The following is a 22,032-nucleotide window of genomic DNA, read 5'->3' as shown; positions in this document are numbered from 1 at the left end:
AAATCTCTGTGCCTGAACACAAAGTTTATTTCTCATGAGTGTGAAGTCCAGTGCAGAAGTTCATGTTCTGGTGACCCTCCACATGGAGGTGGCTTTCCTCCACATGGTGACTCAGGGCCCCAGTTTGATTTATTTTGTGGCTTCAAGGGACACCTAGTCAGCAGGCTGGAAGAAGAAATTATGGTATTAGCTACCTCTGCACTGAAGTGTCACACATGATTCTCCCTGACATTTCACAGGCCAGAACTAGTTACACGGTCCCATTCAGATGCACTGAGCAATATGGTCCCCAGCTGAGAGTCATTTCCCAGAACAACTCTACAGTCTGGAAAAAAGCACTAATCTGTGTTGGTCAACAACCATCTCTGTCACAGTAGGGCTGGGAGTGGTGGGAAATGAGGCTGGAGTGGAGGCTGATGGCCCTGATGTCACCTTGATTTGGGGCTTCTACCCTCCAGAACTGAGAGAGAGAACCATGTGTCTCTGCCTTCCTATGGCTGCCTTCTTACTGGATTATAATCTCTTTTATTTTTTAAATATACATTTTATTGTGGTAAAAAAACACATAAAATTTATCATCTTAACCATTTTTAAGTGTTCAGTTTGTAGTGCTAAGTATTTTCACATTATTGTGAAACAGATCTCCAGAACTTTTTCATCTTGCAAATCTGAAACTCTATACCCATTAAACAACAACTCCCCTTTGCCCCCTCCACATGGCCCCTGGGGACTACCATTCTGTCTTCTGTGTCTATGAGTTTGACTACTTTAGATCCTCATATAAGTAGAATCAAACAGTATTTGTCTTTTTGTGACAAGTGTGACCTCATTTTAACCAATTACATCTCCCATGACCCCATTTCAAAATAAAATCACATTCTGAGGTACTGGAGGTTAGGACTTAAACATATATTTTGAGGGGGACACAATTTAACTCATAACACTTGTCTTTCATGACATTGACACTTTTGAACAGTACTGATATCCGTTATTTTGGAGAACCACCCTCAGTCTGGACTCACCTGGCATTTTTTCAGGATTGGACTGAAATTATTGTTTTTGGTAAGAATACCACAGAAGTGATATCAGTGTTCATCTGAGTGCGTTATAGTTAGGAGTTGATGTTGTCAATATGTCATATTCTATGTCCCGTTTTTGATCAACAGAAAGTCTCATGTATTGTGCTGGTGTGGGTGGGAAGGAAATATCTCATAGCAGCAAGAAAGAGGAGACAGAGAGGAAGAACCCTGGAACCTGGAAACACAGCCATGACGTTGTTGTTGTAGCTTTATAGGCCGGTGATGAAAACAAGATTCAACAAATGGAGAGAAGACAGTGTGTCAGTACTCTCCAGTCCAAATCCACCAGGAACACGTGTGTAGCTGAACCAGTTGGACTTACTACTCATCCCGGCAAGAGAGAACACACAACACTCTCACTAAGACAGTATTAGACAGACCCTATCACAGGGTTTGGGCTTTGCTTGGGTGGCTTGGGGGAGAGTCTAAGAAAGTGGGACTCTACTCTCTAGACTGGACGCCATCAGAAAGTGGGGACAATTCTATGACTGAGATCTCAACAGTTCATCTGTAGGGAAGGCAGACCAGAGCAGACACAAAGCTGTGACTGGTAAAGCAGAAATAGTTACTCCTTTCAGTGAAAAGGGAGGTTTGGGATTTTGTGGGTTTCAGCGATTCCTTTTTTTTCTTGCTTTGTCATGGTCTTAGACCAACATTGTTTGATGTTCTGTGAGACTGTTGTATCCGACAGAGCGACGATGGCCCAAACTAGCCTGTGATAAACTTGAGGCCAGTTCCCGAATGCCAGCAGCTGCTTTCCCACCCTCTTCCTCAATGTCTATAGAGCTGTTGAGAACAAAAAATCAGAAAATAGTGGTGATAGCTTTGCTGCGAATGGGGAGAGAATTAGAGGAGTCCATGAAGTTTTAGGCATCAATCGGTCCTGGCCAGCAGACTGAACGGACCACCCAGTCACTGAGCTCGGGAATATGGGCAGAGGGCAGATTTGTAGTCAGCGATGGGTGAGTTCAATTTTAGCCACAGTGAGCTTGAAGTCATCAAGCCAGTTTTCAATCTCATACCTTGGAAGTCAGCATTGTGTGTACACATACAGGCAGAGAACAAAACTCACTAATATTAAAATACCTCCTGAAACATTTGGATAGCACCTGCCAAACAAGGAAATTTAGGGTGTTTATGCCTTAACCTGTATTTTGTTCACGAAGGTGACACTTCTAAGAACTTTTCTCACCCAAACCCTGTCTTATGACCATTCCTTCCTTTTACTTCTCATTTCAGAGAACACAACACTCCTGTCCCTGCTTCAGCCCCACGACTTTTTCCTGCCTTTCAAAATGGAAATAAGCTCAGAATCAATTCCATTTTCCTAGCTTCCCATTCTCTGTGGGTTAGGACTGCCCCAGTTAATTTAAAGCCAAGGCAGATGGTAATTCATCTTTGGCACTCAGTGCAAATGCTGAAGGTCTGTTCCGGAATCACTGTCAGCCAGCAAGGAGAGAGGGGTTACCTGCAGCTGCTGAAACAAACACTGAGATGTGGAGCTTCCCCAGGGGCTCAGCAGTCACCCACCCACTGCCGCTGCCACTAATGTCACTCCCCGGGAGGCTGAAGGTTGGGAAACTGCGTATAGGGCAGGAATGCAACGGTGGGCTTGGGAGAGAACACTGGGGCTGGAACAAGCCCTGGCAGCTGCCCAAGTGAGGACTCACGCTGAGCTTAGTGGACATGACTCGACAGCCTTCCTCAGGAGAGTGATTTGGAAAATACCCTGGAATATATTTCCAAGTATGTGGAGGACAGTCCCTAGCACATAGTCAGTGCTCAGTGAATATTTGCCAAAGGGATGAATGGAAAGGGTGGATCCAGGTAGGCAAATAGTTCTCATCTGAGCCCTTCAAGTCCCTGGGGTTTTACCAGGGTTTTTCCCTCTCATATAGACGTGTGAGAAATGGCACCATGGAATGGACCAGTTTGCTGGGAAGCACTAAGACTACCAGCTCCCGGAAGTAACCTCGTTCAAATATTCAGTTTCAGGATCTGCATGCCTGGATTGATTTCAAGAACTCAGTCACCGAGAATGTCTACCATAAAATCAGTCGATTCAAAATGTCCCATTGGGGGCCTGGCTAGCTCAGTTGGTATAGCGTGAGACTCTTATAAAGTTGCCACTGCCTAGGCCCAGGGCCAAAAGAAAAAAGGGTTCCTTTACTCAAAACTACAACTAAAGCCTACTGAGTGGATTTTGCCTCATTGTCTTGAAAGGCAGAGAAGCTCTGCTATTCTAGGCCTCCCCACAGAGTAGCAGCATGGGATGGGGGTCCTGCCTGGGGCCGACACTGCAGGGGGGTCGGAGCCCTGCATGGAAGTTGGGGCCTTGACAGGAGTCAAGACCCTTCCTGTCTGGACTTCCTCTGTGCAGATGCAAATACCAGAAGCCTACCAGAAGATTCCGAAAGGTGGGGTAAGGCAGACCAACTGCCCAAGGACACAGAGACTCGAGGAACAACCCAGCCATGAGTCCCGGGAGTTCTTTTCTTGCCTCTTTGATATCCCAGCCTGGGTGCTAGAGAGGTCAGCAACCAGAAATGTCCATAACTGACCCAAAGAGAAAAAGCCCCTCAAGAAATGCCTGCTCTCCACATCCTGAGAACCTAGAAGGGTGCAGACCAGCAGGCACCGTTCAACCATACTGTCTATTCTCCAGAAGGGCACCCTAAGAATAGCCAGGGCCTTTCCCACTCCCACTGAGGAGCAGTGGTGGCCAAACCCTATCCCCCCACCCACTCCCCACTCCCATCTCCCCCGTGGTGTTGAGCCTGTGGGTGGAACTCTGGGAACTCCCCTCGTTTACGTGGCCTGAGACTTTTGCCCCTTTTTCTGTTGGGTTTCCAAGTAGGTTATAAGATAGAGGGAAAGAGGTGAGGTTGGCTTCCATGAGAAGCCCTTGGCGAGCATCTCCCTTACTTGGCTGTAGCCTCCTTGGGGGAAGGAATCGGGTCTTAAGTCACTCTCATGCCACCAGAACAGCCCAGTGCCTGAGACACAGCAGGTGCTTAATAAATGCCCTAAAATATTGGGGTTAGAGAGACTAGAGACCAGCCTGCCAGAAGCTGCTAGACAGGCTGAAAGACTGCATAATTATCCTATACAAAATGACATTTATACAAGGTCAAGGGATAATGGAATAATGTGGGGCAAATCTGGTTACCCATAGTGACCCTGTTCTGCCTGAACGAAAGCACTCATGGGATTTCGCTAAGACTCCAGGGAAACTAACAGCCACCATGATGTTTCCTGATTCTAACAATGGTGGTGGTAGAAGAAGAAAGGAGAAGAGCAGGTGAAGGAATGGAAGAAGGGGAGGAAGGACTGTGTAAAAGAAGTTGAATCCTTGGAAATTAACTAAATATGCTTTAAAATATTCCACCTCAGATGGAAATGATGTCCCAGAGGTAAATTAACACCTTCTCCTTGATAAATCAAGCAGGTGTTTTCGGATCTGCTCTCAAACTCTTTCATCACAGTATCTGTGCCTTGTGACAACATTTATTTTGTGGTATCATTCTTAAAATATGACACAAGACAATTGGCATGAAAGAAAAACTTGTCACTCTAAAGCTGAAAACTGACTTAATATAAGCCAAGCTTCTGCTCAAGAGTCCAGCACTGTGCTAAGTGCTCTATTAGAATTCGCTGCTTTAATCATCTGAACAATCCTCAGGTAGTTCCTATCGTCCTCCATTGAGAGACCAAGAAATTGAGGACCACAGTTTAAAATTTTGCTGTAATTTCACAGCCAATAATAGGGAATCTGTGAATTCAAACTCAGATCAGTCTGACTCCAGAATCTTTGCTTATAACTACCACCTTCCACACAGTTCTACTGAGAATTAACTGCAAATACTCAAGGTCTGTTGCAGAAAAGCACTGATCTCAACCACCCTTCTGAAGTGTAGTGTTTCCAGCTAAGAAATATTCTGCACGTGGAGAAAATCTGCTCCTTCAAGATGCTCTGTTGGTTCTTTAATATTGCATGAGCGAAATATAAAACTGAGTTTGCAGAGGGCACAAAGGAGCACCTCATTTGATAGGATGTGGGTTTTCAGGTGTTTCCACTCTCAGTTTTACACACAGAGGACAGTAAACTCCTTGAGGGTAGGTAATGTCTGATGCTTCTTGGAGATCCTCCAGAGCACAGACTTCAACTAATGGAGTTGGGAAGATTAAATTAGCAATGGAATTCAGGCCCACCAAAATATGTTGTAGGAATGTGCTGAGAAAAATACAAGTTTTATTTTTCAACCCATATATTTTTCTTTTAATTGTAGTATAATTTTGAGTGATATAGCACTATCTTTTCTGAAGTCACTTAAATCAATAGCAGTAGAGTACTCCTTAATAAACGCCTTTTCTAAGTAAAACAATTTTGGTCCAGGATATCTCCACAGACTTAAATCCATACAAGGAAAAACTTTTTTTTTCTTTTGCATCTTTATGAAATGATGGGTGTTTAATCATATCATTATGCTGTACACCTTAAACTCAGATAGTGCTGTATGTCAATTATATCTCAATAAAACTGAAAGAAAAAAATAAAGACAACAAAAAAATTATAAAACCATTAAATTAAGTTGGCATGATTCATCAGAAGATACATTAATACCATAGGTAGGAACCTGGGGCAGACTAAGAGAACTCCATTTTATGGCTTTGCATGACTACATGATTATGACTTAATGATTGGCTTTATTTGTGATATATAGTGGACAATATTCTGGTAGCTCATACTACGCATACAGATTAATAATACTGAGAATTCATCACACAAATAATTAAAGTTGATAAAAGTCATAATCTTACCATCTAGTCCCAAACGCAAATCTAGTCTTGAGGTATTTTTGAGATTTGACTGTTTGCCTTAAAGATATTCAGACTCCTAATACCTGAAAAACAAGAAGGGAATTGCCCACAACACACCAGCTTAGTTTACTGAAGTTGTGCAGGGAGAAGAAAGTTATGCTAAAAATGACTTCTTAAATATTCATTTTGATACAGTAGATTACTAACTGCATTGATGAAAACATTTAAGTGTCACGGTGTCTCCTCTGAGGTCCAAGCTATGAGGTGATCTCTAAATGTATTTAACAGACACTGTTGCAAAGGCACATGTGATCACCTCATACTCATGGTGTAATCCTAGTGCAACCAAGGTATTCACCAGCAATTCACCTGGAATTCAGGAACACACACACAACAAAACCCCAGATAATCCAAAAAAAGTTCCCGAGAGAAAATAATTACATCATCACACCAGGTCTTTAGAACATTATATTTCATAAAAGACAATGATAAAAAAGTACAAACATTTCCATGAGAAGCAAAAAAAAAAAAGAAAAAAAATGAGAGTACAAGAAATTACTAGCATTTATTTCAGTGCATTTATATAGAAGCCTTTCAGATTTTAATAAATAAAATAATCTTAAGTACACTTCCTTTTTCTGATAAACACTATGACCATTTTAGTTCTCTCACTGGCATATTTGCAAATAAAAGATAATAAATCTAGCGTACCAGTATTTGTCTGAAAAGTACACAACGAAATACAACAGAGATAAGCAAAGGCCAAATAAAATGACACAAAGTCTGCTTTCACGTGTACAGAGCTTCCAAAAGAAGAAGAATATTGTATTGGATATTTTCCCATTTTGTTTTAAAATGGGTATCAACATCTTGGCTGGGAAAGGAGAATAAGCAAGCTTTAATACATACTTTTGTATTTACATAATATTGCAAATAAGGTTTTCTTACTGAACACCTTTTCACAAAATACAAACAGAAATTTATAATTAGACTTAAAAAAATATTCATTAAACCCCAGTTTTGGCAAAGACTTAAATGACCATCTCCACTGTGAATGAGATATAATGTTACAGCAAATGTGTACACTTCTTCCTTTTCTTTTCTACAAACAGGCCCATTAATCATTACTACTTTCTCTAGTTGAAAGGCACTATATAAGTTTCCCAGTAGGGCCATAAGGAGCTCATAACTATGTCCACATATATAAGTTTCTTGACTTTGAGACTAAGAAATACAACACATAAGTTATCAGAGGATGTTTTCATAATTTTAGAAAGGTTTCAACTTGGTTGATTTGATTTGTTTAGAAATGAAATATTTTTTCTGTAGACATACCTAGCATTGCAACTGATAGAGTAGGTAATCAATACATGTTCACTAATAAATCAACCAAACTATAAAGATAGTTTGCATTTGCAATCCATTTGTTAATTTTTGTGGAATACAGTTATTTTTATACAATGAAGATAACTGGGCAAAGCTATGTCACTTATATGCAAACATATAAGTTACTATTTATAGGCAACAATCAATTTGAGGTCTGCACTTAAAAAGAAAATAAAAACAAACAAAAGACAAAAAGCAAACTACTGAGATGGCTTTCAAAGGATGACACACCGTATTCAAAATGGAAAATAGCAGAATATTCATGGCCCACTCCTAAAACAAAAATTACTACTAGACTTAATCCAAGAAAATAAGACAAATACTAGTAGAACGGAGTTCTCTTGAAACTATAAAAATGTGTATCAAAACGAGAAGATACCAAAATGTGGGCAGCTCCATATTAAAGAGAAAAATGTTTTCCTAATAAGACTCAGAAACAGCCCTAATTTTCCCCATGACTAAAATATTTAAGTATTATTGGGTTAATTATGCTCCTATGCCCCTAGTATCTTGTTAGTGATCAACAAATGTTAACTTTCCCAACCTACTTTCTTTCATTTCATCAAATTAAAAAATTACATTGGCTATGACAGAAAGTGAATAGATACACAATTTAAGAACAAATACCTTGCTTTTCAGAAAGTTTGATTTTTCATTATTCTGAGTTATCAGCAAAGAAATGAAAAACAAATATTTTGGAAATATTTCTAAGAAATAAATGCAGAAAAATTCTGCTTGGTATCATAACCGAGAGCTATCAGTTTTCTCAAAGTGTAAGAATTTCAGTTATTTTATGATTTGGTTTGTGGTCATTTGTGTTACTAATATTTGCCATAGAAAATGCCAACTTCAAAATTAAATTTACAACCTGAGAGATAAATAACCATATTTCTGTGTTAGATGAATAATCCATTTCTATTGTTCCTCATGTTGTTGAAGATTCACTTTATAGATATTTAATTTTTTGTTTTAAATTTGTGAAAATATCTTAAGATATTTTAAAGAATCTTTGGTTAACCATAGTTGATAATTTTCAAAGTAAAGATACTGTTTGGTTTTGCTATGAAAATGCCATCCAAATTTAAGAGTAAGTAATATACGTGATGTCAGGTAGAGAAACCTGTTTTTAGAGAAGTGTCTTATTAACACCAATGCATTTAAATAACTGATAATGTATTTTAATATAATTCTATTAATTTATGCTTTTGTGAGGAAATTAACACCAGAGATGTGATATCTTAAAAGTGAAAAAAATACATGTAGTTTGAATGAAACTGGCCAACATTAAAAAGGATCCCTTCCAAACTTGAAATCCTATGAGTCTAATAATCAAACTTAAAATTTGTTTTTATCTACTAAGCATTTATCTTCATAAAAATAGAACATTTAATTTCTTACCTAATAGTATAATTCATTTGTATATTTTAAGTACTACTGGGTTTTCCATAACTCAATCTTTTACAAAACTGTTTTGCTTTTTTTAAATGAAGATTTTTTTTTGGCTCTTCTGAACTAGAAATAATAAAAGCGCTGCTCACTATGAATTCAAAAAAATACAGTGTACAACCACACGCAACCTTGGGAACATTTTTTGAGGCACAAAATCCCTGACACTTACACCAGAGGTACATGAGAGACGTTTAACATAAAGAGGTCCTTTATATCATGTCACATCATAACTTTTAAGATTTTCTTGGTAATACTCATGCAATATACACAAACAATATGGTTGTGATTTAGCAAAATCCGATGAGATTACAAGCAAGGGGAAAAAAAGAGGTAATCCTCTGCAGGAAGAAAAGCTAAGTCCCTTCTTCTTACCCTTTAAAACCCTAAGGAAGCTGTGACTTCGTCCACACAAAAAGCTGACGGTATAAAGCTCAAAACTAGTATAACAGTGTACTGTATTAGTTGGCTGTCAATTATTGACAGTTCCTTCATTTCACACAAGGTTAACCTTTGTTTAGTGACATAAATTTACATTGTTTTATTCCATGCAAATAAAAAAATGTTTATAAAAGTCCCATAAAGGCATAACCCATTACATGCAAAACTGCCAACACATCTTGTTTCTCAACAATTTGAACACATTAATTTATATCACATATGTACAAAATATGTTTAAATGGAAATAAAGCATTCTCTTGAATTAAACTATAGATTTTAGTATAAAAATTTTCTCTTTGTAGGGAGCTCTCTTGACTGCCAGACTTAAGCAACAGCATCTGGTCTCTGCAGTGCTCGCCATGGGGTGTGTCTCAGGATAGAGGATGGGTGGGTGGAAGAAGGGTGACTGTATACAATCCCACAAGTAAACACTGAGAACACAGGCTCTTCTTCTCACCACCCAGGGCACTGTGACACATCCATTCACTGACCTCCATTAAGAGTGCACTCCAAGTTCCCGATCCAGCATTGTGGTCTATCTTGCCATGAGAGCTACTTCTTTTAATAGTCTTCAATTGGAGCTAACTCTGGCATGAGGTTTACAGATATATTTGTATACAACCTATCAACCAGTATTTTTGGCGTATATACTAAATTGTTCAACCCATCGATGTACTGGCGCTCTTTTGAGTATCTTAGTAATTTATACCTATAGTATTAGAGAAAAAAATTAAAAGTAACAGAAACATGTTTGAAAAGAAAAATTGATGAGGAATACGCTCAAGGTCATTCTTATCATTAAAGCACTTAAAGCTCTTTACAATTTTTGGTTCTTACGCATAATTAAAAATCTTTCTAGACCATTATTCTAAATTAAAATTTTTACTAGTCTTAAAATGCTACCTGAAAATAAGTTATTTTGCACTCTTACACATTAGGTATCCTTAAGAAATAAAATGCATTACGCTTTATGTTAGGGAAACATTTTTACATAAATAATTAACTGGGCTCTTTAATATTACATGAATACATATATGTGTGTGTGTATGTAGGTATATGTATATGTATATCTCTTCAAAACAAGCACAAAATGCTCTACTTTTATAAACAAAAATGATATCGACAGAAAATCCCCTTCAGAAGTTTTTTGTGGGGAGTGCAATGCATTTTTAAAAAATCTTTCATAATTAAATAATTTTGAAACCTTGATATCTAAAGATGATATTAAACTTACCGTCCTAAGAACTGGACTTCACCTCGATGGTGATGAGGAATAGACTTGTATTTTCCCAGGTCCCCCTCTGGTCTTGTTACATTATATCCAGCATAGTGAACCCTACAACACAACATACAGAAATGAAAATACATTAAGAAATAAAATCTAACATAAAAATAGATTATGTGAGTTCAATTTAAAATGCAAAAGAATGCTCTAATGTACACGCTGTCAGTAATTTCAAAAGGGTACTACTCTCAATAAAAAAGGGAGAAACACAACGCAGGATTTAGGAACCTCAAAAATTTTCCACCCCAAAGAATCCTTTCCTGGAATAGAAAAGTATAGTTTACTTAAAGAAAGGAAATTTATAGAAATTCCATTATTAAGCAATTTGTACCTCAACATACCTATTCCAGAGGTCATCGTCTTCTCCTCCCCATCCCCAGAAGGCATTAGGAAAACCATTGATCTTTCTGAACTGTTCCACTGTCAGTCCACTTACACCGCCAAAAAACTCTTTATAAGGAAGACTAAAAAAGAAAGCAGAATATAGCATTCTAAAAATGAAATCAAAACTGTTTGCCATATGAAATCGAGTTTTCAGTCTTTTACATGCTTTGCAAAATATACCCCTACTTCCATATAAACAATTATGTTGACTAAATCATATTCTGGGAAAAGTAAAGTACATCAAGAAACAAAACATCTTTACACTCTAGTGAAACAAGTACATCTAACTGTGTTATGCAAAACACTTGTGGTACCTGAAATTTAATATTGAGTATTGTTACTTTATAAGACTCAAAACCTAGTGTTCAAAAATGGTCTACTTTCACACCAAAAGTAGACTTGATCAATAGCTGCTAAGGCAATGTTAGATGTTACTAAGCTAATTTCCTAAATTAATTGATATTAATTTATTAAATACATTATTTATCATATAGACTAGGATAAATATAAATTAGTAAAAACAAGTCTAGCATTTAATTTTGAAAAAACTAGCTGCGTATTCCTGTAATGATCTTCTCTATTTGGACTACACTCCCAAAATATTCATGGATATTTACAAATATATTTATTTTTAATGCACTAATAGTTAGAAGAATGACAATTTTTTGAGATGTAACTGACCCTGTATTAGTTTCAGGTGTACAACATAATGATTTGATATATGTATATATTGCAAAACGATTACCACAATATGTCTGGTTAACATCCATCACCATGCATAGCTACTTTTTCCTCATGATGAGAGCTTTTAAGAGCTATTCTCTTAGCAACTCTCAAGTATACAGTACAGTATTTGTTACCTAGAGTCACCTCGTTATACATTACATCCCAGGACTTGTCTTATAACTAAAATTTTGTACCTGTTGATCCCCTTCATCCACCCCCAACCCCTGCCTCTGGCAACCAAAATCTGTTCTCTTTATCTACAAGTTCGGGTTTTTTTTTTTTCGATTCTGCATATAAGTGAGATCATACAGTACTTGCCTTTCTCTGAGAAATGACTATATTTTTAAATCTGGATTTTATTTTCCTTACCTTTCTCTAACTCATCCTCCATGGAATTTGTCAAAGTTGTTTGTTTAGAAACAGACAGGTTTTCTGATGTTGAGGCAGCATCCCTAGACTTGCAGTCCTGAATAAATTCCTGTGGCCCTAAATGTGCTACTGGGGAGCCACGTGCCAGAGCCCCTGAATGGACGAGGCCAATGTGGAGGAACAGCAGAGAAAACACGACCACACGCAGCCTCTGAAAATCACGCTGAGGGAAGTCTGGCCAGGACTAAAGCAAACCTGCCTCAGAGGAAGAGAGGGGGCAGATTTCACTTTTTTGTTGGAAGGACTCTGGATTCACTCTCTGCAGGGAGGAAGTGCTGTGTGCCAGCGGGGACCTTGTGTGGCCACAGAAGATGAGAGAGGCAGCTCCCACAGAGAACTCCAGGCTGCGGGACAAAGCAATCCTGGTCCCACACTGGGCCAAAGGCACCCCAAGACAGTAACAGCAATGCTGACCCCAAAGTCTACCACGGTGTCCCAGGGTACCTCACGAGGCTTGCACTGGGGAAGTTAGATTCTAGTTATGATACCAGTTGGGGTCCAATAGGGCCAATAAGCGCTCACGGCAGCACTGTGTTTCCCACATCAGTTGCATTATGCTTGCCCAGGCTAGGGGTTTGGGAGAAACCTGAAATCAGTAGATAGGTAAAGATGGATAAGTGCGTGTGTGTGTTCACTGACATGTATAAATTGCCAAGCACGTTAATTCCATTTAGTGTTCTGCTTAAAAGCAGAAACAATCAACTGCACTATACCCAGAATAGAAAAAGATTAGATAAAATGAAGGTGTAATAGATAAAGAACAGAAAACGGAAGCTTGACAAACACAAATCTAGTAGTGTTTACCTGACACTGCTCTGGAGACCTGAGCGTTCTGGTCAGCAGCCTTCATGGCGTGGGCACCACTGTGGGCAGGGACACCTCATCACACTTCAGCCCATGCACTGTCCGGCCCGTTCCCTGCTCTGCTGCCATTCTCTCTAATTTCTATTCCAACTTCCAAGATACCCTATGCACCCTGGGATTAGTCTAGGTAGATATGAGTATTTTACTGATTAGAAATTAATATTTTCAAATAAAAAATTAATTTAGAATCCCTAGTTTATATGACATTTATGATATTGTTTAGTAAAAATCAATTATGCTAAATTTAATTTGACTCTAGTGGGCTGACTAACATTGAGTTTCTAGAAGTGCTAAGAATCAGATCCTGAACCTGGATGACCTTCCCAAGGTAACGCCAGACTTGGCTTTCAGATACTATGGTAATAAGGAAAAGGTTTTCTAATGATAACAACCAGTCTAAAAAAAGACAAAAAAAAGGCACTCTTCCTGTTTCAGTGCTAATTCACCTGGTCTCATCACTGAGACTTTTTGCTTCTCTAACTCGACAGGTGAGGCAGCAGGCAAAACAGTGATGAAGGCAACACCTCCCCTGCTCCAGGCTATTTTCTCTCCTCTCCACTTCCATGAGTCAATGAAAACTGTGATGATCTCTTTCCCAAATTAGACCTTTAATGTCAATTTAAGTCACTGTCACAGCTCCGATGACAGTATCATTTCAAGGCATCTCCAGTCAGAGAACGAAAAAATGTTTCTTCTTATTAAAGGCAGGTCAAGAATCCATAGCTTAGGAAGAAGAAAATATACTGCAGAAGAGCGGGCCTTCACTGCACAGGAACAACCCTGGGGGAGGGAAGAGAGGGGAGCCAACCTGTGCTGTGCTCCTACCTGGGGCAGCCCAGCGCCTGGGATCTCGCAGAACCCGTGGATGGGCTCTAGTGCTCCCTGAACAAGGAAACCAATGTTCAGAGATCCAAGTCCTAAGATGCAAATCCAAGCCCTCTAACTGCTAAGCGTGAAAATCAGAAGTTAGGTCCACATTTCCTTGACCGTAGAAACCAGGCTCTATTTCCCACCACCCCACGCTGAAACCTGTGTGTGAGGAAGCGACTGGATGGACCACAAGCGACCCTACACCCCGGCTCCCTGCGAGGAAGGACTGGAGTTAAAGATACTCTCTAGGCTCTTGAGCCCTCTCAGATCCAGGCACATAAAGCTGCTACCATTTCAATGATACGATTTTGCAGGTGTGCTGCAAAAGAAGAGTGTACATTACTTACATATACATGTATTTATCCAGCTTGGCTGCAAAGTGACGTGGCATTTCTCCACATCCGTAATAGTTTCGGTCATTTTCAGGTAGATGATCCACATCGTGGAAGATTACACAGTCCCAGACACTGTCTTTCATGGCCTCTTTGAAGCCCACATTGAAGAGCATTGCACGGTTAAAAGGCTGTGTGCCAGTCTTCACAAAGAGAAAAACAGAAATGTACTCAGGCTTTGCCATGACTTTTTTCTATACCTTTATAACTTGTTGAATCATGGTCAAATACTAATAATAAATACACACAAACCAAACGGATAAAATAATAAACATGTTTCAGGATTTTCAAATATACTATTTAAATTATTCCATAATTTTATACTTTGGTAACACAAGAAAACACTGTTATTTTAAGGGCCACTGGTAGATCATCAACTTTATATAATGATATAATTCATGTTTCTGTTTTACTTCAAATGTATCAGGATATAGATTATTTATGACCAGGAAAAAAAATAAAGCCATTGAAAATAATATAGCTTGTATTTTTTAGCAAAGCTTTCCATATGGTGTCCAGACTAAAAGAAGCAGGAAACAAAGTGACTCAAGAAGCAGTAACCCTTCTCTTACATAACAAGGCCAGGGAGGGCTAACTTTGCATTACTAATGCTTGTAATAGAGACAAAGGCATTCTCAGAGACAAAAACAATTGGAACTTATTACACAAAACCCAATTTCCTTTATTATAACCATTTTCCTTTATTACTAGGGAAAATAAAGTGTCCAGACAACAGTTTCTATTCTTATTATGCTTGTTTATGGTAAAGACCAAGAGCATCTGAAGGGACAAAAGAAAGTGGGAACTTATTACACAGAACCCAACTTCCTATATAATGACCACTTCCCTTTACTTATGAGGAAAATTATATTAAGGTGCATTGGCAATAAAAGGTTTCATGCTACAGCTAAACAAAATTAAAGAGCAATTTACCTATGCCTTGGCAATATTTCTCAAAATCATTTCCAAAACATAAAACAAAACATGATTATGAAAGAAGTGAATGAGATGCACAATGCTGTCATCACCAGAGTGAGCCCTCAAAAGTGAAAAATAACTAATTTCTAGTCCTGGGTCCTGCACTAACTTGAGGTAATAGAAATCACTTTACTTTCCTACAGCTTTTCCTCACCAATGAAATGGAGAGAATAAAAAGGAAAGGCAGTTAAATTATAATATTATTACTGGTACATCACCAGTTTGAACAAATGACTTTCCTTTAAGATTTAAAAAACTGTTTTCATTAAATGTGGACATAATACTTAATGGCTTATAATAAAAATAAGAAGTTTTATGTCTAACCCACCTTCATCTTCCAAAAGCAATACATTTACACACCTCTAGCAGTTTATTCTGGTACTTATCTCCTCATTTCAAGGTAATGAAAGTTTTGATATCCCCTTGCCTCATTAACTTTTTAGACACTACTGATTTCTTACCATGGTCATTGAGGATTTATACTCCCCCATTCACTGCCCCTCCATCCATTCTCCCAATAGAGTTATGTCATAATTTTTTGTTAAGTCAACGGTATTTGCATTATTATGACTGTATATATATGACTGTTGAGTAAATTATGATTCTGTTTTCCTTCTCAAACTGAGATTCATAACTGTCTTCTGTTTTCTTACTTTTCTATATAACTAGTATTACTTTGTACAAAAGCCCCAGCAGGCATGCCCTGTATTTTTTAATAACTGATGCAATCATTGAAACACATCAAACCATTTATCGATTCCTCCTCCACCCGCCCCCCAAGCCCAACTCAGGCTGCCACGGCCCTCGCGTCTTGCTCCAGTCTTGACTGGTCTGACCATGTGCAACTATCATCCTGGGCCTCCTCTTTCATTCCCTACATCATCGGTGTCCTTTACTTGGCTCTCTCAATTTGCTGAGGAACATCCTTCAGCAGCTTCCTATCTCAGGATCCACGGGAGAAAAAAAAAAAAAAAAATATATATATATATATATATATATATATATCTACATATATACACACACAGATATTATACATATACATATATATACATTTTAGCCAATGAATGACTGAAAATGCCATCAATCTACCCTCACACTTGATTGATATTCTGACTGGGTAAAAAATTCTACGTAAGAATTACTTTCTCCGGGGCTTCCCTGATGGCGCAGTGGTTGGGAGTCCACCTGCCAATGCGGGTTCGTGCCCCAGTCCGGGAAGATCCCACATGCCGCGGAGCGGCTGGGCCCGTGAGCCATGGCCGCTGGGCCTGCGTGTCCGGAGCCTGTGCTCCGCAACGGGAGAGGCCACAACAGTGAAAGGCCCGCGTACCGGGAAAAAAAAAGAAGAATTACTTTCCCCTATAATTTTAACGGCATGTGGTTCCACAATCTTCTAGGTATCAGCACTGCTGAGAAGGTTCATATGATTCTGATACATAATCACTGGTAATTTTTCCTACAGAACCTTTTTGATACCTTCCCTTTTTAATTTGCATTCTAAAGTTTCAAAATAATATGCTTTAAAGCTCTATATTTTATTCATGTGTACATGTGGACCCCTTTAATCTGAAGACTCATGTCTTTGCTTCTGGAAAATATTCTTATATTATTTCTTTGGTCATTTTACTCCACCCCAACCCCGTTTTCTTCCTGCTATATTTTTTCAGAACTCTGATTAGCAAGTGTATTTGTTATCTACTGATGTGTAACAAATCACAGCAAAACTAGTGGCTAATAAAACCACAGTCATTTATTATGCTCAAAGCACCTGTGATAGGAAATTCTGACAGCACAGCAAATATCCCTGATCACTGCTCCATGATGTCTGGGCGTCAGCTGGCAGATCCACTTCCAAGAGGACTCAGTCACACAGCCAGCAAGGTGACGCTGGCAAGTCAGTTCTTCTCCACAGGGTTGCTTGAGTGTCCTCATGACATGGCAGCTGGCCTCCCCAAGAGCAAGTGATCCAACAGACCAAAGCAGAAGCGGCAATGTCTTTTATGACCTAGCTTCAAAAATCACACACTGTCACTCTGCAGTGTGGTTGTCCACACAAGTCAGCCCTTATTCATTGTGGCAGGAGACCATACAAAGAGGCAAGGATCCTTGGGGACCACCTTGGAGGTGGTTACCCCTGTGAGGCATTGATACTTCTTAATTTCTCCTGCTTTGGTTCTAGTTTAAGAGTTATCTTCTTAAGTTTATCTTCCAGCCATTCTATTGAAAGTTTTGTTTTACTTATCACATTTCCTTTTATGATAACTTTCTTATTCTGATTGCCCTTTATGGTGTTTTCATTTCACAGATGCATTATCTTTCCTTCACTCTCTGTGGATAGTGATTATGAGTTTTTATTACTGTTCATTTTTTTAAAAAATGTTCTCTGTTCCCTCCACTGTCTATATTTTCTATAATCCCTTTTGTTGGATTGGTTTTGTCTCCTTTTGTGGGAACCCTTCGCCGCCCATTCACGGTTGAGAGCAAGGCACTAAAAAGCTGAGGGGAACCTCCACATACGTATGTGAGGTTGTGGCACAGTACTCTTGGCTGCACACACACCACACATGCACACGCATGTGCACGACCAAATCCCTAAGCCAAAGTGAAACAGAAACAGAAGCCCCAACCCTCCTCGCCAGCGCTCTATGTGCCATAGCTCAGAAAACGGCAACAACCTCCTTCAAGACAAAAACCCTGCATCCTGGTTGACCATTCTCCGTTGCTCCCAACGTACGTCCACTTCAACAGCAAATAATCTGACTTCTAAACCCAATGTAGCCCAAACCCAGCCACTGCTCACCTCCCTCCAACACCACCGTAGCCCGAGACAGCATCTTCTGCTGCCTGGCCCGCAGCAGAAGCTCCCGCTCAGTCTACTCTCCGCACCGTCATCTTCTCCAAAGACCATTAGATCACACCATTCCTCTACTCAGAAGCCTCCAGCACCTTCTCACCTTCCGTGGGACAATCCAAGTCCTCCCCCAGGTTCTTTTTTTTTTTTTTTTTTTTTTGCGGTACACGGGCCTCTCACTGTTGTGGCACAGGGTCCAGACGTGCAGGCTCAGCGGCCATGGCTCACGGGCCCAGCCGCTCCGCGGCACGTGGGATCTCCGGACCGGGACACGAGCCTGTGTCCCCTGCATCGGCAGGCGGGACTCTCAACCACTGCGCCACCAGGGAAGCCCCTCCCCCAGGTTCTTCATTACCTGCGTCTATCCCACCTATGATTTCCTGCCTCACGTCTTTCTTCACTTGTCTCTCCAGCAACACTGACCACTTTACACAAACACACCATGCGCTCTCCTGCCCTGCCTGGAACACACATCCCCGAACGTCAGCATGGGCTGCTCCTTTGTTCAGGGCTGCTCCCACCTCACCTCCTCCGAGAGCCTTCCGTAAAGACTCTGAAGGAAAGAGCACATCTCCCTGCCCCTACTGCTCTCTCTGCCCCGACTCTTAGCTCCGGGCACCACCTGACATACCACATGATTATTTACTGCCCTCCTTCCCTCACAAGAACAAGAGGCCTCACCTGGCTTGTCCCCTGCTGTCTCCCCTTTGTTGAATGAATGAAAGCGGGCTTCATGGAGGTGATAAAGTGAGGAACTGGCCTCTTCCTCTGGAGACTTCCCAACATTAGACCAGGCATCATCTCCCTGGGGCTAAGCTACTTCTCTAGTGAAGAGGCCACTCATGCCCTGCCTCAGTTGAAGGGGTTGGGGGGATTCACACCAAACGACTGGCTTCAAACAGTCAGACAAGGAAAAGGACAGAGGGCGCTTGGGGTCCACAGGCAACCCGACTCAAGCCTCTGCTCTGAGGTGCCAGAGTTCGGCTGCATCAGCACCGGCAGGACCCGCGCTGGTTTCTCCAAGGAGAAACTTTTCATTTTCTACAACATACAACAGAGTAATCACCTGGCAGCAAAAGCCAACTTAAGAAACTAGGGATCTGACTGTTCTGCAATCAAACTTTTAAACAATCCCTTAGTTTAGTCTAGTGCTTCAGTTCGTCTTTCAAGGGCTAAGATGTGCAGGGGGGCTTTGTCCAGCAGACTAACTCAATCCTTGTCACCATCCCCCTTGACAGCACGTGGGTCTGAGCCCCCTGTGCTGGGCTAAGGGAGGGCGTGTCTGTGCTCCACCTGCCTCTTGACTCTCAGAAGTGGGCTGAAATCGCTCAACTACTTCCATCTCTTTGTCTTTATAGTTTAATAACTCATTAAAAGTTTTTTCTTTCACTCATTTTAGGAGTCTGGAAAGGAAAAGAGGGAAATATGTTGTACCCCCTTCTATATTTAACTGGGAGTTCTGAGCTGCTCGTCAAAGGCTTAGCCCTTCTGGCACCAGTCCAGCAGGAAAATGACTCTTCTATTTCATATGTGGTAAAGATGTTACTAGCTCAAAACCACAACACACTATCAAACATACAGGCCTGAATTAATATTGATCAAAGCTAAGATTCAGACTTAAGATATTTATAAAATATGGACCTTAGCTGCTCTGCAGACTTCTTCATCACATACACAAAATAATTCAATGGTGTGGACTTGCAGAAGAAAATGCCTCTAAAAACAGAGGCAGGGCTTCCCTGGTGGCGCAGTGGTTGAGAGTCCACCTGCCAATGCAGGGGACACGGGTTCGTGCCCCGGTCCAGGAGGATCCCACATGCCGCGGAGCGGCTGGGCCCCTGACCCATGGCCGCTGAGCCTGCACGTCCAGAGCCTGTGCTCCGCAACGGGAAAGGCCACAACAGTGAGAGGCCCGCATACCGCAAAAAAAAAAACCCAAAAAACAAAAAACACAGAGGCAGATATCTCATCCCCCAACACATTATGAAGACTGAAGTTTCAAAAAAGGAAACTAGCAGTTGGTAAAACGGATCTAGAAGTTTATAACTATGGCTATCATGAAAGTAGCTAAAATTTTTAATTTACTATCAGGTTAACAAAAGTTAATTTTCATAATATAGGTGATTGCATTAAAAAGCACATATGCTCTATATACATCATTATATGAACAGGAAACAGACCTTAAAAGGGTGATTTACACACAGAGAACCATAAGTTACATTAAATACCCAGTACTTCCAGGGGGAAAAATAGAGGCAAAAAAGCTAAGAGCAAGAAAATAAAATTAAAAAAAAAAAAAGAAAAGGTAGAATCAGCCACAAAGGACATGGGAAAACACACTAACTGTAACAATCTTAGGAAGAGAATCTGAATATTTTCTAATATTTCAAAAACAAAAAAAAAATCCCAGCATCTAATATAAGCTAGGTCACTTTCTGTCTACTGATAAAGAAATACATTTTTAGTCAGATTTAGTAAAAAGAATGACCGATCAGGATAAAATGAGGTCATCAATGTCAAAACCAAAAGTATCCAAATTACAATGTATTCTAAACATGAACAAAATGCACTTTAGAAATACTATATAGCAATCAGTGACAAAATTCAGCAAAGACCCTAGTGTTTGGGAAGTGGGGTTGGGGAGAGACCAAGGAAGAAATCCAAGATGACACCTTAAGTACAAAAGCAGGTGATGACAGAAGTAGAAAAACATAGTACAGAAAATATCTACAAAGGGTTTAAATAAGTCTGAAAGAAACTGTACATACGGAATACTGATATTAAAGTATTTACAGAGAAAAAATTAGCTGATAATATGAATAATTATATGTATATTTCAGTTTAATAGGTAAGACATTAGATGATTTTAAATGATAGGAATACATCAACTGATAAAAGGATTAACAAAATGTGATATACACAATTAACAGACTCAATCCAAAATGGAATTTTACCCAAATATAAAACCAAGGATTAACCTTAAACTACACACTTTTAATCACACAGTATCTAAGAGTTTACTATGTTCTAGTATACCCAGTTACCATTTTGAAAAATATTCTCACCTGTTCAATGACATAAAAGGCAAATTCCAGCCGCTGTTTTTGGAGCATTGGAATCAGATGCAAGAAAAAAATTGGAAGATGTTCATGGCGATTACGGAAAGGAATGAGAACTGCCACCTTTAAAACAAAAGAATCACATATGTAAATAAATACAGCAGCAAGCCCTAGAGGTAAAAGAAAAACTGACCCTTGAGATTCTCTTACTCATGAATTTTCTCACCAGAGATCCAACAATGGGCAAAAACAGACAAGGCCCTTGCCTTTGTGCCATTTAAGCTCTTGTGAACCTGGAGAGGTATAAATGGGCTCTGAAGGCCGTTCTAGGGATTGTGGTCCTTATCCTATGAAAACCATGAACGTCGTGGAAAGATTTTAAACGAGTGATAAAATCAGCTTTGGTGATGGCAAACACTACTATGAAGAGCAGTGTAAAGCAGATTGGAGAAAACCAAAAGTGGGCTCAGGGAGCTGGTTAGAGATTAATGCAAAGTCAAGACAAGAGGTAATGGTAGCTTGAACAGAGGCCGGGTAGAGGACAAGAAGAGAAGTGCATGAATTTTTGAAAACACTGAAGAGGTAAATGAACAGGATTTGTTCCTGGAATGGATATAAGGAGTGAGGGAGAGGGATGTGTCCAGACTGATTTCTAGGTTTTAAAGTAGATCATAAACAATAAGTTTATGGGTTTTAAACTGAATTTAAAAGAGATTCCACCTGAATATCTAGTATCGAACATGGCTCACCTGGTCTAGAGATATTTTTGAAAAATATAACAGATATATCATGGAATATAAATGAAGTTTGATAATTATATTAATATAATATTTTTCATCTAATCAAAATGCACGATTAAATTTTTGATACACTGCATGTTTATTTCAGTGGTAGGATAATATTCAGTTTAAAAATGATAATAAAATTATGTTACAATGTTAAGCTCAACAAAAAAGATAAGGTAAACAAGCATGAGCATCAGAGAAATTCACCCCTTAAATAAACTAAAGAAATGTGTATC

General features: G+C 39.6%; 1 protein-coding gene across 2 annotated transcripts in view; it reads right to left on the bottom strand.

The window, feature by feature from the left end:
• Positions 1–5,926: 5,926 nt before the first annotated feature.
• B4GALT6 (beta-1,4-galactosyltransferase 6) overlaps positions 5,927–22,032 on the bottom strand; it is a 65,680-nt gene continuing 49,574 nt past the window's right edge. The window contains exons 5-9 of one of the 2 annotated variants that reach the window (XM_079943532.1): positions 21,018–21,134; positions 14,079–14,266; positions 10,800–10,922; positions 10,408–10,509; positions 5,927–5,983 (exon numbers count right to left, since the gene is read on the bottom strand). In XM_079943532.1, coding sequence (XP_079799658.1) covers positions 5,977–5,983; positions 10,408–10,509; positions 10,800–10,922; positions 14,079–14,266; positions 21,018–21,134 — 537 coding nt within the window. In that variant the 3' untranslated portion in view covers positions 5,927–5,976. Of the gene's footprint in view, positions 5,984–8,501; positions 9,883–10,407; positions 10,510–10,799; positions 10,923–14,078; positions 14,267–21,017; positions 21,135–22,032 lie in introns of those variants that run through there. The other variant, XM_079943531.1, reaches the window with a different exon arrangement.

This window comes from Stenella coeruleoalba (genome assembly GCF_951394435.1).
Source record: "Stenella coeruleoalba genome assembly, chromosome: 14".
In the NCBI taxonomy this organism is placed as follows: Eukaryota; Metazoa; Chordata; class Mammalia; order Artiodactyla; family Delphinidae; genus Stenella; species Stenella coeruleoalba.
Note: the sequence above shows the minus strand (reverse complement) of the source record. Positions and strands in the feature narration are given on the sequence as shown.